Source organism: Chaetodon auriga, chromosome 12 (genome assembly GCF_051107435.1).
Source record: "Chaetodon auriga isolate fChaAug3 chromosome 12, fChaAug3.hap1, whole genome shotgun sequence".
Classification (NCBI taxonomy): domain Eukaryota; kingdom Metazoa; phylum Chordata; class Actinopteri; order Chaetodontiformes; family Chaetodontidae; genus Chaetodon; species Chaetodon auriga.
The window spans coordinates 26,712,238-26,728,969 of NC_135085.1; the positions used below are offsets into that span (position 1 = coordinate 26,712,238).

At 45.6% G+C, this 16,732-nt stretch overlaps 2 protein-coding genes across 5 annotated transcripts; both read left to right on the forward strand.

The window, feature by feature from the left end:
* Positions 1-1,087: 1,087 nt before the first annotated feature.
* Positions 1,088-9,406, forward strand: LOC143328933 (uncharacterized). 2 transcript variants are annotated; one of them, XM_076744450.1, is made up of 9 exons: positions 1,088-1,180; positions 3,561-4,044; positions 5,523-6,180; positions 6,275-6,335; positions 6,724-6,855; positions 7,043-7,176; positions 7,333-7,456; positions 8,532-8,693; positions 9,113-9,406. In XM_076744450.1, the coding sequence occupies exons 2-9, from the start codon at positions 3,598-3,600 to the stop codon at positions 9,159-9,161; spliced, it is 1,767 nt and encodes a 588-aa protein (XP_076600565.1). In that variant the 5' UTR covers positions 1,088-1,180; positions 3,561-3,597; the 3' UTR covers positions 9,162-9,406. The 2 variants fall into 2 exon arrangements, with proteins under 2 accessions (XP_076600565.1, XP_076600566.1); XM_076744451.1 differs by lacking the exon at positions 1,088-1,180 and having other exon boundaries at positions 1,230-4,044.
* A 54-nt stretch (positions 9,407-9,460) lies between these two features.
* LOC143328936 (PX domain-containing protein 1-like) lies at positions 9,461-15,507 on the forward strand. 3 transcript variants are annotated; one of them, XM_076744455.1, is made up of 6 exons: positions 9,461-10,074; positions 10,781-10,881; positions 13,256-13,436; positions 14,259-14,420; positions 14,598-14,706; positions 15,273-15,507. In XM_076744455.1, the coding sequence occupies exons 1-6, from the start codon at positions 9,873-9,875 to the stop codon at positions 15,505-15,507; spliced, it is 990 nt and encodes a 329-aa protein (XP_076600570.1). In that variant the 5' UTR covers positions 9,461-9,872. The 3 variants fall into 3 exon arrangements, with proteins under 3 accessions (XP_076600570.1, XP_076600572.1, XP_076600569.1); XM_076744457.1 differs by having other exon boundaries at positions 9,469-10,074; positions 13,247-13,436; positions 15,350-15,503; XM_076744454.1 differs by having other exon boundaries at positions 9,470-10,074; positions 13,247-13,436.
* The last annotated feature ends 1,225 nt before the right edge of the window (positions 15,508-16,732 follow it).

A 16,732-nucleotide genomic window follows, 5' to 3' on the forward strand; every position in this document is an offset into this window, starting at 1 on the left:
TAGATTAGATTAGATTAGATTAGATTAGATTCAACTTTACTAGTAAGGATCTCTGCAGGATCTCTGTTGATCCTGTCAAAAGTCAATAAAACATATGTCTCAAAGGAAGAAGTTTGTGTGTGTGTGTGTGTGTGTGTGTGTGTGTGTGTGTGTGTGTGTGTGTGTGCGCGCGCATGCTCTTCTTTAGGAAGAAACAGACACCACACATCCCACTCACCATCAATGGCAGTGCAGTGGAGTCTGTGAAAAGCACTAAGTTCCTGTGAGTGCACATCACAGATGACCTGACATGGACCACCAACACCACATCCATAGTCAAGAAGGCACAGCAACGCCTCCACTTCCTTCACCAGATGAGGAGAGCTGACCTTCCCCCCCTATCCTCACCACTTTTTACAGGTGTGCCATTGAGAGCATTCTATCCAGGAGTCTCTCAGTCTGGTATGGCAGCTGCTCTGCTGCAGACAAGAAGGCACTACAGGAGAAGATCACCAGATCACCACAACCAGCAATCCAGGACTTATACCCATCCCGCTGTTACAAGAGAGCAACCAATATTATCAAAGACCTCACCCACCCAGCACACGAACTGTTTACCCTCCTCCCATCTGGAAAGCGCTACCGCTGCATGTGGAGCAAAACTACCAGACTCAAAAACAGCTTTTCCCTCAGGCCATCAGACTACCATGATCATTACACAAAGACCAACTGACTGTCAAAATAACTCAGTGTTTGCACTATGATCTCTATATGCACAATATCATACATGTTTACAGTTGCATCCCCATGCTGCGTCTGCACTTGCCCTTTCTATATTGCATCCTTTATTATTACACCTCAATAACATACCTCACATTTGAATATACTCTGGCACACTGTGAATATTTTATATAAATCATATGCCCATTGTCTGTCTGTATATGTTGTGTCCAGTGCTGCTGTCTGTTTGCAATATTATGTTTTATGTTCTGTGTTATATATTACTTGCACATTGGAGTATGGAGATAATGCAATTTCAATCCTCTGTGTAACCACCTGTTGCACTGTTTGGTTGACATTAAAGTTCACTTTGACTTTGACTTCTCCTTCTACAGGTGGCGGTAGAAGGGCCCATTCGTGACGTAAACGCCGTAGAGGAAGAAAAGCGGAAGTAAACAACAGGCGGCTTGTATGTGGACAGGTGAGTTTTCGTGACACTCCTGAATATTGACCCCGCAGATTTGTCTCCTTCACATGTCCAGAGGTGTCGGAGTCATTAAACAGTTCAAACATGATGCAGTGATGAAGCTTCAGCTCATCCGTTAGCTTCTGCTAACAGTTAGCTTCCTCCCAGGTTAACTCTGCTGCTGCTGTTAGCTCACTGCTAGCATGATCGTGTTAGCCCCGTTCATTTTTGTTGTTTCTGATTATTTTATTTATTTAAGGGGTGTTAACATGTCAGCCAAGTTAGCTTTCTGTGATGCTAATTTCGTGATGTTTCTTGTGACGTTGTTTGGATAGTTCATTTATATTTTTTAAAGATTGTTTTGTCCACGTTCTATAATTACACGGAAACAACAACACGGTAAATGAGCGTCTAACGGAACTGCTCCCTGAAAACAGAGTTTGAATGAGAAGTTCCGGGTGGAAATACATGGAAATGATTAAAGTCACGCTGAGGGGAAACAATTTTCTCTGTTTTCTATTTCAGGGGGAAAATGAGCTTTCATTCCTTTTACTAGTTTCAAAGCTTTTAGTACAAATTAAAATAATAAAAGTTTGTGTTTGATCTGTCTGTGAAGGTCCAGCCGGATTCTTATTAAAACTTAAAGCAGTCGTTATGGAAAACGATTATCAAATTTATGTTTGATGTTATTTCTGTTTTGTCTTTTGTCTTGGAATAATTTTCCATTGAAACTAATTCTTATAAAAGATTTAATACATTTCTGTCCTAACTTCTTTGGAGGGGTGTTCAGCTGGGGTGAAGAGACCTCCACAAACTTTCCATCTTTGTCCGATTAAATGGGCAGAGCATTGATTAACCTCTTTGGATTTCACTCGATTCGTCATTCTTTTAGTTTTGGACGTTCGATTTGAACATCCAGATGAGGACTGACGTCTGTCAGTGCTGTGTCAGTCCGCAGGTTTTAACCCTGAAGCTCTGAGGATTTTTTACATTTATTCAGTAGCTGCTGGATTTTGATGTCATCTGTTGACCGATGATTATATTTGTCCCTAACACATTTAGTTTTTCAGTCTAAGATAAATTCAACATTTCAGTCACTAATGAAAGCAAACACAGAATCTGACACCGCTGCTAATATTCTGATATCGTCCATGAAGCAAACTTCCAGATTTAACTCAAAACCAAAATGTTCAAGTACCAACATGATCAATGGACGCTCCGCTGAGACAAAGGCCTCAAAGGAATCTAAAAGAACAGAAATCATCCTGTGCAGGCGTGTTTCTGTGATCAGTGACGTCCAGTCACTGAGTTCCTCTGTGTGATGACGCTGCGTCGGCAGAAATGTCAGAGCAGACTTCAGAACGCAACGTGTGATTTGCAGTTAATCAGCAGTCGATATTTGATTGTTCCTGGATTCGGGTGTCTCTGTGCATCAGTCTTTGGGCGCCTTGCAGAGTATTTGGAGGGATATTCTTTCTAAAATTCATCCTGGATTAATCACCTGTGATTCTGACATCATCAGCTGAGTGGGAGCTTTTCAGATTAATGAAGACTTTCTAGATTTATTTTGTTTTTGCTGATTGAGTTTCAGTCTGTCAGTGGTCAGGATGAGAACCAGAATCTCGACCTTAGAGTCGAGATTCTGGTTCTCATGGTTCTCATCCTGAGTTTTTAAAGTAATGTTATAAGAGAAATGTCGTTTTTTAAACTGGAATGAAGAATGAAGAACAGGAGGTGATGGAGGGAACGTGTTCGTTGGTCCGCTGAAACCTGCAGAAGGATCCACGTGTTCCAGGTCAGGTCTGTCTGTGGTGTGACTCTGTGAGGGGGGCACCAGGGCTTCAGGACCTGGTCTTCAGTCCTGCCTTCCTGGCCTGCTCAGCTGATGTTTGGTGGTTTTTGGCAGATTTTGCATCAGACAGAAAGACTCCAGTTGAGAGTTTTGCTGCTCGGAGGACGTTTTACTTTTTAAGAACATGCGAGGTCTTTCATCTAAACTCATGTGTTTTTATAAAATTTAGCACTTTTCACAAATGTGACCAATGAAAAATCACATAATCACGACATTTACAAAACAACAAGAATAAAAACAACAAAATACAAACACATCAAAAAAGAAGAAATCAAGAATTAAAAACACTGAACTGAACTTTAATTACAGATTTGTTGTGGATGTTAGATTCTACTCAGCATGTTTTGATATTTTCACCGGCATTTAAAGTAAAGTTTGGAGACATTTTGTAGGTTTGATGGGAAAATCTTTGAGTCTAATTTTATTAAGGTTTGATGAAACGGTGACGACGGCAAACTGAAGATATTTGGTGGATTTATTGACGACGATTTGTCGATAATCGTGTTGACTCTGACTGAACCAGCTTTATCCGTCTGTTTTCAGCGAGTGTCCTCTGTGATGTCGTGGTGATGTCGTGGTGATGTCGTCGGTGAAGCAGCGGTACCGTGACATCAGTCCTGTGACTCTGCAGGTGGTGGGTGGGGCTGTAAGTGCCAGTCTGTACTGTGGGGAGGTGGAGGGTCTGTCGGGGGGGCTGGTGGAGGCCTTCCTGGTGGAGCTCTATCGCTGCAAACTCTGTCAGTTCACCTGTGGCCTGAAGACCTCCATCAGCAGCCACCTGATGCTCAGGCACCGCCCCCCCACCCTCACATACCTGGAGGGGCCTGACAGAGGGGGTGGGGCTGAGGACAGAGAAGAGGCGGGGCTCCAGCGGGAGGCGCCACCCTATCAGCTAGATCTGAACGGAGAGTCGAAGCCGGGCGATGAAGACGAGGAGTTCCTGCTTTACAACATGCTGGACAACATGAGCCCGCCCACCTGTGACATAAGCAGTGAGGGGGGGCTGCAGGTTGCACACACCTGTGAGGTGACACACCTGACACACCTGACACACACGCACTACTGTGACGTCATCATCTAGCTCACCTAGCTAACGAGCTAACGACAAACATACACATAGGTTTGCGAAGAACGTTCTGGTTCACGTGTGAGAATCAGGTTTCTGTCCACCGCTTTAGAGGACGCACAGCTGCCTGAACACATCAGCCTGCTCGCCGCACGTCCCAGTGCTACCTGACCAGTACTGAGCAAGTATTAGTAGCAGTAGCTGAATCAGTGAGGTGGGAAGAGGATGAAGAAAATACGAACAGCTTTGCGCTAACGTGTACATGTTTAACTTGGTGTGAAGAATTCACCTGTATCACATGACTGTCCCTGAGTCCAACTCGTCCACCTCATGTGTCCACCCTGAACCTGCAGCATTTTTAAAGCAGGCGTTTGACAGATTCATGTCCTGAAGGTCAGAAATCCATCTGTCCAAACACACGTCTTCACAGACGGCTTTTAAGAGCTTCAGTAAAACCTGAAGCAAAGAAAGCGAACCAAGACAGGAACACAGCCACAAACTACAGGCCAAGAGCCAACGTCCATTCATGAGAGGGACACTGGAAAAGACGCTTTCACAGCAAACGAACTGTTTTCTTTAAGAAAATAACATCAGGAGGAATTTCAGTCCGACTGTACAACAAACACAGCTCTGAAACTGATCTGAAACCATCAGTGACGTCAGACTAAACTCTGACCTCAGGTCTGTCCTCTCAGACCTCAGAGCAGCGTTTAATACGACTGATCACGTCTGAATCAATGGTCTTGAACAGCTGTTGGTCTTTGACTGAGTGTTAAACTGGTTTCAAACAAACATCAAAGGCACAGAGTTGGACGTCAGTCTTGGAGATCATGTGTCTGACAAACATGACGTCTGTTTGAGGTTGCAGGGAGCTGATTGGTCCATTACTGTTGTCACTCCACATGCTGCCACTGGGTGACGCCAAATTTCTCCAAGTGAAATGAGACAAACTGAAATCCGTCTAGTCTGCCTGAAACAAAGAGAGAAATGCTGTTTGATAATCTGTGAGATGAACTCTCTGGATTAAATCTGAGCTTTCAGTCTTGGTGTTCTTCTAGATTCAGATCTAAGATTCAAGGTGAGCAGAACTTCATTTTCACCTGAGAAACAGCTGAAGAACAACTGTTTTTAAACCAACAGGTGCTGAAAAACTGATTCATGCCTTTACTTCACGCCCACTCGATGACGATCACATTAGAAACGTAGATGATCAAAGATCTTGATCAAGTATCCAAACTGTCAGTCTGAGTCTGCACTGGGTGATGTGAAATGCATGCTGGGATACCTGGACGCAGTTGGCAGCCAAAGTATCCTGATAAAACAGGAGGGGTGAGACGTCTGCAGGTCATTTGGACCGGACTGGTCTGGTCTGCAGGCTCCACACTCATGAGGACATGTAGACGTGAAATAACATAATGATGGAAGTTTTCTGTCTTCAGGTCAGCACTCTGTTCGAGGAGGAGTCCTCCATCTTCCCTCTGAAGGGGGGTCCAGTGGATCTGTCCTGTCCCATCGACCACCCCCCCACACAGGAGGAAATGGCGCAGTCCGCTCACCTCATGACTCTGGGACTGTGTCGCATCTCAGCCACAAAACCTCCTCCTCCTCCTCCTCCTCCTCCTCCTTCCGCCAGCACTTCCCAACCAGTCCACCCTCCCCCCGATGCCTCCCCTCGCCCATCGCAGCCCAACAACCTGAAGCAGAGCGAGACGGCCGGCCGGCAGACAAAGACTTCACCCTCCGTCAGACGGAGGCTGCCGTGTCTCCTGTGTCCTCTGACGCTGACGTCCAGGCGGTTGCTGGACGTCCACGTCCGGTCTCACCGGGTGACCGGCGGGTTCAGCTGCATCTGCTGCAGCTGGACGGCTGACAGCTGGGAGGAGCTGGAGCCTCACTGGAGGAGCCACTGCAGAAGGAGGAGGAGAGGGAGGAGGAAGGAGCAGAAACAAGAGAAGAAGAAGAAGAAGAAGAAGGCGGCAACATCGAGGCCATTCAGCTGTCCGGTCTGTCTGAGGACGTTCAGGAGCGCCGCCTCACAAAACACTCACCAACAAACACGTGACGGCTGTGATCAGTGTCACCACAGCGACCAATCAGGTCAGAGTACATTCAACTACACTTTCTAATGCTAAATCAATCAGTGATCAATAATAGCACCGATGATAACAGTGATGATGATTGTTTCCTCCAGACGGATGGAGGGGCTGGCTGATTGGACGGACAGGAGCGAAGGAGGAAGCACGTACAGACAAGTAACCGAATCTGTCCTCACGCCATAGTCAGAACCTTCTCAAAGCTTTTATTGTGAAAAGTCTTACAGGAAATTGAAGTCCACCAAATAATCCCTCAACATCCCAACATTAATGTCAGAATATTACCCAAATATAATCGAACATTCTCATCAAAACATTCCACTAAATGTCATCAAACAGTTCTCAGAAAATCCAAAAAAGAAAGAAAAGAATTTAATCTGAAAACAAACACGACCGATTCAGTGAAGTGTTCAACATGTTGTCAGTCATTTGATTGGTTAGGGATGATTTTGATTCATTAATTTGCTTTGGAGTCTTTGTGTTGTCTCATGCTGTCAGACACCAGCCATCCAATCAGAAATCAGTGTTGGTGTGTGTTGGTTCCCAGTCAGACCAGCAGACCTCAGACTGGGTCACTGCCGAGCGTCGCGGAGAAGAGGAAGAAAACCAGAAGAAAGAAGAAAGAAGAAGAAGTGAAGGAGGGCGAGGAGACGGCTTTCTGCTGCTCTCTGTGTCACAGGTAACTACATTACCCACAACACCTCACTCTCAGCTGATCAGACTTTTCACAGCAGTGGTCAGAGCGTCCAATCAGGTTACAGCTGCCAAAGTTCACCTGAAACTCACTGAGACTTCAACTTCAGTTAAAACAGGTGTGTTACCTGCTGCTGAGCTGTGATCATTACCTGTGATGATTTTCTCTACAGGAAGTTCTCCACCAAGCTGACTCTGAGGCGTCACCTGGGCATTCACGGAGGAGCGAAGCCGTTCACCTGTCCTCACTGCTCCTACAGCAGCAGACTGAAGGCCTCGCTGCTGCAACACCTGAGAACACACACAGGTATCACACACACACACACACACACACACACACACACACACACACACACACACACACCTGAGAATTCACACCTGTAACACACACCTGTAAATACCTGTCTGCATTGTTAGTTGACTGTGACTGACCGTGTGTACATTGTATATGTGTGTGTTTCAGGTGAGAAGCCATACAGGTGTGCTGAGTGTCCGTACGCCTCTATAGATCGCAGCTCTCTGCTCAGACACTGCAGAACTCACAGTCAGGAGAAACCGTACAGGTGTCAACACTGTGACTACAGCAGGTAACTCACCTGACCAACACACACACCTGTCCAAGCTCCAAGCAGAATAAAATGTTCTCTGACTGTCAAAATCTTCCTAAAACGTCCATGTTTCTAAAATGTTTTCAAAAGGTTCTCAAAAAATGTAAAGCAGGTAAGATCACATGACAGAAGAGTCAGAGCTGCACAGACACACACCTGAGAGCACATAGGTAACTGACGCACCTGAGAGCACACAGGTAACTGACGCACCTGAGAGCACACAGGTAACTGACACACCTGAGAGCACACACAGGTAACTGACACACCTGAGAGCACACACAGGTAACTGACGCACTTGAGAGCACACAGGTAACTGACACACCTGAGAGCACACAGGTAACTGACGCACCTGAGAGCACACACAGGTAACTGACGCACTTGAGAGCACACAGGTAACTGACACACCTGAGAGCACACAGGTAACTGACGCACCTGAGAGCACACAGGTAACTGACACACCTGAGAGCACACAGGTAACTGACGCACCTGAGAGCACACAGGTGACTGACGCACCTGAGAGCACACAGGTAACTGACACCACAGCAGTGCTGAGTCATCAGGGTGGACAGCAGTGGACTGAGCACACATTGCTGGAGGGTGCTGGTGCTGAGGGTGGTGGCTGTGGAGGTGTGTGGTCTGGGGTCTGAGAAGGTCCAGGATTAGATTAGATTAGATTAGAGAGACAGAGACAACGAGATGCAGTTTAGCATCTAACCAGAAGTGCAAATAGTCAAAATATCCCAAAATATAAATACATGCAGGTAGGGCAGGTGATTTCTATGAAAGCTTAAAAACATGTGAGACAGGCAGTAAGTGTCAGTGCAGTAAAAGTGAAACGTAGAAGTGAACAGATGAGTGTGTATAAAATATAAAATATAAAATATAAAATATGAAATAAAGTGACATGTTCAGGGTGACGTGTTCAGGGTGACGTGTTCAGGGTGATGTGTTCAGGGTGACGTGGGCGTTAACGACATTAACTGCCTGACCAACCCTGAGCTGGGGGTCTGTGGTTTGCACACTAGCTTGACGTCCTGTTGTTTATTGGTCTTAGCATCCAGAAGAAGAGTTTGGACCTCCATGCTCGCCGTCACCACACCGGAGAGGCGTTTCCATGCCAACAGTGTGAGTACTCCAGTCCGGACCGCCAGCTGCTGCTGAGACACGTCCGCAGACACCACGGCCCCTCACAGGCGGCCTCGCTACGACCTCACAGGTGAATGAGCGCTGATTGGACTGCTAGCTTGTGGGCGTGACTGCTGCGTCCGGCTTAATGATGAAAGCAGGATGATGTCACCAAACGCACTGTGATGTTACAGACTGTCTGATTGTTGCTGTACAGTTTTCATTGGTTGAATTTCTGAATGAAAGTAAAAAATGTCGAAGCGAACTCAGTGTTTGTTCTTCATTTTGTTAGAACCACACGTTCTCTGACAGCCGACCGACTGTGAAACAAAAACAGGAAACAGGAAGTTCAGCTCGAGTTCAGCTCAGTAACAAAATCTGTTTCCAAGATCGGATTCAGTTGAGGACTTTTTGGGTGAAAGGACCCCCCCCCCCAAAAAAAGTGCAATGTCCACTCAAATGTCCAGAAGGTTAGTCCAACTGAAAAATGTCGGTGTCCCCTGTGCTCAGGTCCTCGTGTACCAGAAGACTATTTGACCTCAACCCTGGATCCTGCTGAGCTTCAGGAACTGGATTAACCAGAATAAACCAGAAGCGGACCCCACCCAGCACAAGCTGATTAACCTCATTACTCTGACCTGAGGGTCTATGTGGGCGTCAGTGGGTCGACCAATCAGCAGATGAGAATCGTGTCATCATCGCAACGTGAAAGTTTCATTAAAGGACCAGTTCATGACTTTGCCCTTAATTTCGCTCTTAATTAGGTTCTTGTTGGGACTCTGTGTGGACAAATTAATGGAAACATCCAAGGACTGAATGTGGTAATGGAGGGGAGACGGGGGGGGGGGGGGGGGGGGGTAAAAGGTGGATCAAGACGAGTTACCCGGTGTGAGCGTCCTGAAAGACAAAAGACAGGGACACTCAGACGGGGACAGCAGTCAGTATTACACTTGTATTCTGTGCGTATTAACGTGTGTTTGTACTTTGACTTAAAAACTGACTTGTGGTCAGTGAATGATCTTCTGAGTCTGTGATGGATTATTTGGATTATGATCCGAAAGTGTGACGACTGCTGCTCAAAGCCGCTTTAGCTTTTCAGTCCTGAGTGACACTCAGAGGAGGAGGAGGTGAAGGAGGAAGAGGAGGATGGCTGCCGCTGCCTCTGCCTTTTCTTCTTTGTCTTCTTTTCATTTTCCTCCTTTTGTCTTTGTCGTCCACCTTCTCTAAGCACCACCCATAAACATCTGAAGGACCAGTCAGGTGTCAGCTGATGTTGTCAGAGCAGGTGATGTCATCAGGTGCGTTCGTGGTGGAGGTGTGGGCAGACCTTCTGTCCTGTGGACAGGTGGAGGTGATGGCTGAGCTGTCTGACGGCAGCTTCCTGCAGCTGAACAGGACTGACGAAGACTTGGCTCGGATGATGAAGAGGCTGGTGGACGATAGAGAGACGCTGTCTTCCAACCTGCTCACAGGTGAGTTACCACAGCGTTTACACCTGTCTCCTACCTGTCTGTCCTCATTAGTGTCCTGACTTGAGTATTCAGTAGTAATATTCGTAGCACTGCCAGTAGTATTGTACTATTACCAGTAACATTATGATTAGTATTTTAGTAGTATTATCTAAAACTATAGAATAGTACTTCCTCTGTCCTCCTCGATTTGGATTAAAAAAAAAAAGAAAAACTCAGTACAGTTTAGTCTTAGTAGTTTTATCAGTATTACCATCAGCAATATCAGTAGTATCAGCAGTGGTATCATCGGTACTAGTATCATCAGTAGTATCAGCAGTATCAGCAGTAGTATGAGTAGTGTCATCAGTAGTATCAGCAGTAGTATCAGCAGTAGTATGAGTAGTGTCATCAGTAGTATCAGCAGTAGTATCATCAGCAATATCAGTAGTATGAGTAGTATCAGTAATATCATCAGTAGTATGAGTAGTATGAGTAGTATCATCAATAGTATCATCAGTAGTATCATCAGTAGTATCATCAGTAGTATCAGTAGTATCATCAGTAGTATCATCAGTAGTATCAGTAGTATCAGTAGTATCATCAGTAGTATCATCAGTAGTATCAGTAGTATCAGTAGTATCATCAGTAGTATCATCAGTAGTATCAGTAGTATCACCAGTATCACCAGTATCACCAGTAGCAGGCTCACGGTTGTCACTGTTCTCAGGTCTGCTGAAGGTTGGAGCTGCAGAGCAGAGTTCAGATCCTCAAATGAAAATAGTGGAGGTGAACAAACTGCTGAAGACCATCATCAACCTGCCACACAAGGTATTTTCTTCGTATACCTTTTATATATTTTCTATGTATCAGTTCTATTTATCATGTTTTCACCTGATCGGATTTGTTGTTGAAGTTCTTCGAGGACTCACAGTCACACGTCTGAAATGAATTTACTCACTGAAGTCTGATGAGTCATTTAAAACAGTGATTCTCAACTGGTGGGTCGCGACTCAAAGTGGGTGGTGGACCCGCTTTCAGTGGGTCGTGGGCCTTTGCCTGGGAAAAAAAACTGCTGTTGGTGTATTATGGACTCTTAATGCTGTCTGTATCTGCAAGGCCATTTCTATGTGGTGATTTTTTTCTCAACTATCTCAACTAAGAATTGCAACCCCCCCCCCCCCCAAAAAAAAAAACAAAAACCCACATGCTTTTATTTTGACGGTATTTTTTTTTTTTGCAGCGGAGTGCTGTCTATTTGTGTCGTGGCTTGTCATTAAAGGATGATGGTGGGTCCTGAAACCAGACCAGTTGAGAACCACTGATTTAAAATATGGGTAGAGTCCAAAGGACTCACGTAAGAGCAGTGGGAGCTGTTGGACTCCATGGAGAGCTGGACGCTGCATTCAGACATGGCGTCCCATTCCTTCCTTTGTCACTGGATGCTTTCCTCACTTTGGCCCACAGACCATGCTCAGTCGAGACAGACTGACTTCCTGTTGACTTCACATCCACCTGAACCTGATAGATTCATTTAATTGTGCAACATTTCCAAACCTCACAAATGTTGGACGGGGTCAGGGGTCAGATTCTGACCATAAAAAGTCAGTATTTGCCATTTTACAGTCGCTCCTCGTCCAGTGATTGTGTGTGAGGAACAATGTTTTTAGGTCAGCGGGCGTCATGATGAACGTGGAAGTTGTGTGACCACTACGCCAAACTCACTTTGCACTGTGGCGCCATCTGCCATGGTTGGACTTTTCCACCGAGGCGAGGCCGAGCGGCGCTGATGTCAGTCCGGAGCAGGACGTGGGAGACACTGTTTTCATAGGCGATAAGACAGTTAAACAGAATGTCTTCCAGATGCTGTGGACAGAAAGAAACCCTCAACTGATACTATCAGTATCAGTTGGTTCACAGCATGTGAACCTGCGACCATCACCTGAAATGTTGTGGTATCATACCACAACATTTCAGGTGATGGTCGCAGTTTGGTTACATTGAGGCACCCAAACCGCTGGCTTAGGTTTAGGAACAGATCATGGTTTCGTTTGAAAGAACTTAAAATACATAAATCAAAGCAGAACAGAACAGAAGTCTGAGTCCATCTGTGATGACCGAGTAAAGCCAAACCTTCCCTTTGGAAGTAAAGCAGTTGACATCACTCTTCATCAGTATTATCTGGAGGAGCCCAACATGGAAACTTCTGATGGGGGAGGACCCGCTGTGCCTCCGCCTCCTCCCCGTCCCAGTTCAGGTCTGCAGTCCTCGGCTGCGGACGACCTGCCTGACGGGCTCCAGCTTGGTCTTCGGCGTCTTCTTTTGAAGACATATTTTTGTCCAAAGGCTTGATTAGAATTGAAGTCCGGCTCTGCTCTGTTTTGACCTTTTTTCTTGGTGTTTTACTTCTGGCTGGAATCATCCATTGTTTTAGGTTTCATTCCTCCTTTGTCCTGTTTATTCCAACATCAGTGTGTGTTTTAGTGCTGCGTTTGTGCTTGTTGGGAAGCACTTTGCAACACAAATAAACTTTATTGTTATTAAAGCTTTCAGATAAATGCCATGAAGTATGAGGACCTCCAAACTGTACTTCAGCACAGTACTTGAGTAAATGTGCTTAATGTCTGCCACTGGTTCCCAGGTCTCTTCACTGGTCTCAGTGTCAGAGAACAGAGTTTACAGTGCTGCTGCTTGTCCATCAACCTGTCAGTGGATCAAAACCAGTCACCTGTTTGACTGTTTTACACCTCTCAGGTCAACAGGCGGCGAGCTCCAGAGTCCAAACTCAGCATTCAGTCTCTGAGCAGGAACAGACGTCCAGAGGAGATCAGACCACCTTTAAATCTAAATCTCTAATATCCTGCACTCTGACTGAACCTGAAGTGCTCACCAGGAACCATCTCGCCGTCCTGTCCCCTTTCCATGTCTGTGTCCTTAACTTTTTCATTTCCTTTCAAAGGTTTATGTTCTTTGAATTTGCATTTGAATGTTTTTTATGGTATCTGTCGTCTTTTTAATGCAAAGCACTTTGGACTGTGCTGTTTCTACCTGTAGGGGTCAGAGTTCACACAGGTTACAGTTCACGGTTCCTCTGCTTTTGTCAATCGGATCCTTTCATATATGATTATTCTGGTGAAGTTTTGTTTTGAACTCTCCAGGCTGCTGACAGCCATCTTATCGTAGTTTCATGTGACAGTTTTCTCAGTCGGAGGCAGTGCTGGCCTTCTTTGAGCCCTCTGCTGTGGACCGGACCTTTAGACAGGAGGAGGATCGGACCTTAAAACAGGAAGAAGCCCAGACCTTCGGAGAGGAGCCAGAGAGCCAGACCTTAAGAGAAAAGCAGGACCAGGATCTCGAGGTCTTCCAGGGTGCAGTGGATCTGTCAGGTCAGTCCAGACGGTCGGTGTAGGTGCTGCACTCTGACCTGCACTCTTAATCTCCTCCACAATAATCTCCTTTTCTTCTTCTTCTGTTTTGGCTCATACACCCATAATACATCAAAACATGATGTATTATTGACCTCAGCCAGGTGTATCTGGATGAGGATCAGAGTTCTGTGGTCATTGGCAGGGATCTAGTTTAGACCATAAGGTACAGAATCCTGGCTCAGATCACGTCAGACTTAGCCTTGTGCTAACATCAGCGCTCACAAACTGTAGTTCTATCATCACTGAATTAAAACAGGTTGCAGCTCACAAACTAGTTCAGATCAGTCGTGTATTTAAAGCCACTGACTGCAGAAACTGACAAAGCTAATGTTAGCATGCTAATATCTTACTTCATCTGACGTACGGTCGACCCATCTTACCTGAAACTTGATAAATGGGGTTTAACAGCATCGGTTAGCTTAGCATAATCAGATATTTCCCTCTCTTTATAAACTGTATGAATAGTGCTAACTGTGTCTGCACACAGAAATAATACAAAGATCTGCCTCTGCTTTACCTTTGGGCCTGTCAAGCTGGAATTTTTGGAGGTTAAGATAAATTCAGTTGTGATGCTACAGTGACTTCCTGTTTATATAGCTGATTGTTCTTGATTGGTCAGCCTACAGATGTTTCCTAGCAACAGATTTACACATCACAAAGTCTGCAGCTCCTGAGAACTGAGGAAGGGTTTGAGTCCAGACTGAGGGATTCATGAAGAGTCCTGGTCCTGGTCATCGCTGCTCTGTGTTTGATAAAACGATGGAATTCTTACGTGTCCAGACAGAACGCGGACGATCGGGATCCAGGGCTTCAGTCGAAGCGCTACGAGTCCTGGTCCTTCACCTGAGGACGCCAACACAGGTGCTGATGTTAGGCCGAGCTCAGGGAGCGTGGAGCTGGAGTCTGGCACATCACTGAGGAGGAGGACAGAGGTGGAGCTAGGTATGAGAACACCTGTAACACACGTGCACAGACTGGAGGAGGAGTGTCTGTTATCAGCTGTTTCTTCAGTGCAGTTTGGTTGGTTGTGTGTGCACAGCTGTAGCCAATCAGGTCGTCTCGTAATGCATCCAGCTGAAATGGATGGAAGCCGTCTGACTGTGTGTTTCTGTCATCCAGAGATCATGAGGTCAAACGGCTTCTGTCTGGCAAACACTGAGACCATCCTGTTTGATCAGACTCCACCCACACACCCGGTCACCCAATCAGATGACTCCTCAGGCCGACGGTAAGACGTCAGTATGTTCATGTCTTCATATGTAAGAATGGCACACGTGGTCGACTGACGCCGTGTGGTTTATTTGTATGAACCGACCCGCGTGCCGTTAGCCAGGCAGCGGCGCTTTGTTTACTCACAGAGGATTCAGCTCCATCAGCTTCACCTGTGGAGCTGCAGCGAGGGTGGAGAGTCAGCACGTCGAAGGGAAATACAACAGCTTCAATCCCCCACTGTGTCCTCAGTCTGATGATGAGGGGCTGAAGCAAGTAGTCGACTCATTGATTAGTCAACAGAAACATAATTAGCCATTTATTTGATGATTGGTTCATCATTTCTGTCAGTTGAAACCTGACAGACCTGATGATTAAGTGCATTGTAATCTATTCATCGATCCATTAATGAAGTTTTTTTAATGTAGAAATGAGTTTTTATTAAAAAATGTAAAAAAATAATCTACTGAAATAAACAAATATATTCTACTGCAGTAATGTGCAGCCTGTCTGTCTGTTTGTCTCTCTGTCTGTCTCTCTCTCGGTCTTTCTGTCCCTCTGTCTGTCTCTCTGTCTCTGTCTCAGAATGAGTGTTGGTTCTGCCGTCTGTCTGCAGCTCTGTCATCCGTCTGTCTCTCCTCATCTTCTGCGTGGTTTCACAGGGATGATGGGCAGACTGGTGAAAAGACGGAGTTTGAAACACAGGTCAGCCCCGCCCCCTTGTCCCACCCCCTCCACCTGCTGCTCACCTGGACTCAGGAGACAGACATCCTGGACTGAATGGACACACAAACATCAGAGACACGGAGGGACGGATTAGGCTGATGGTATCTGGAAGCTTGTCACAACAGTGATGCTCCTCTCACCTCGCTGCTGATCGATCGATCGATCGATGGGATGGAAAGCTCTTTAAGCTGATGGACTCCTGGTGCATTGTGGGAAATAAAGCAGCTTTCTGTGTGAACGAGGTCACTGTGAAGTGGATAACCGTTAGCCTAGCTTAGCTTAAACACTAGAGGCAGGGGCAAACTGTTAGCCTAGCTTAGCACAAAGACGGAATGCCTGGGGAAAATGCTGCTGCTGCTGAGCTGTGCTCCATAAAGACGGCTCAGCCAGATCCTTCACATCTTTACGTCTCTCAGGTGCGAAGCTGGCTCTGAATGGACGAAGTTAGTCGGAGACACTCGGGGATGGATGTCTGTTCCTGCGTTAATGTTTTCAGTACTTAGTCTCACTGATGAGGCGGATTTCAGTTGGACCTTTCATAACATCTATAACTGATACCTGAGGACAGCAAAGGCATCGTTCACCTGGTGGAGCAGAGACCAGGAGAGAGTTACCTGAGAGTTCAGGTGAAATGACTTCAAGTGCACTAATATTCATTCCACTGTTATTCCAAATGTGACAATATTCCAAATTGTATACCGGTCAAGTAAACAGTATCTTCAAGTAGGATTTTAACACAACTGGTTCTCAAGTTGTGTTTGTTGGTTCTCTGTTTAACTGGTCAGGACTGAGCAGACTGACAGGACACGATAATGAAGTCATTTTGTTCTCTTTGTTCAGACAATAATATTCTGCCTTTAAGGTTTTCATGCTAAATGTCTTAGTAAGTAGTAGTAGTAGTTCTGCAGCCTGTCCCGCTCCATTAATCTGCTTAAATTAGACTTAGAAATCACACAACGATGGAAAAAGATCTTTTCTCTTTAATTCAGAAACTACTTCTCTGTATTTGGTTCTACTTCTTTGGAAAATAGAACGATGTTCTGAGGCAGTCGTCAGTGCAAACTCATTTATTTCAGTTTCCTTAAATGAACTGCAAAAATCTTCTTATTCTTGATTTACAGCCACATATTTTCAGATGAATTAAAGAGCCTCAAGGTTAATTTTCTTGTTTAGTTTATGGTTTATCGTGAGTTTCGAAGTTTACCAGTTGAACACTGACTCTATTTTCGTCTGCAGTTGCCACTAAATGACGTTTTGCTTACATCAGTTGATTTCTAGGACATAATGAGGACACCGAGTGACCTGTTTGAGTTAAAAGC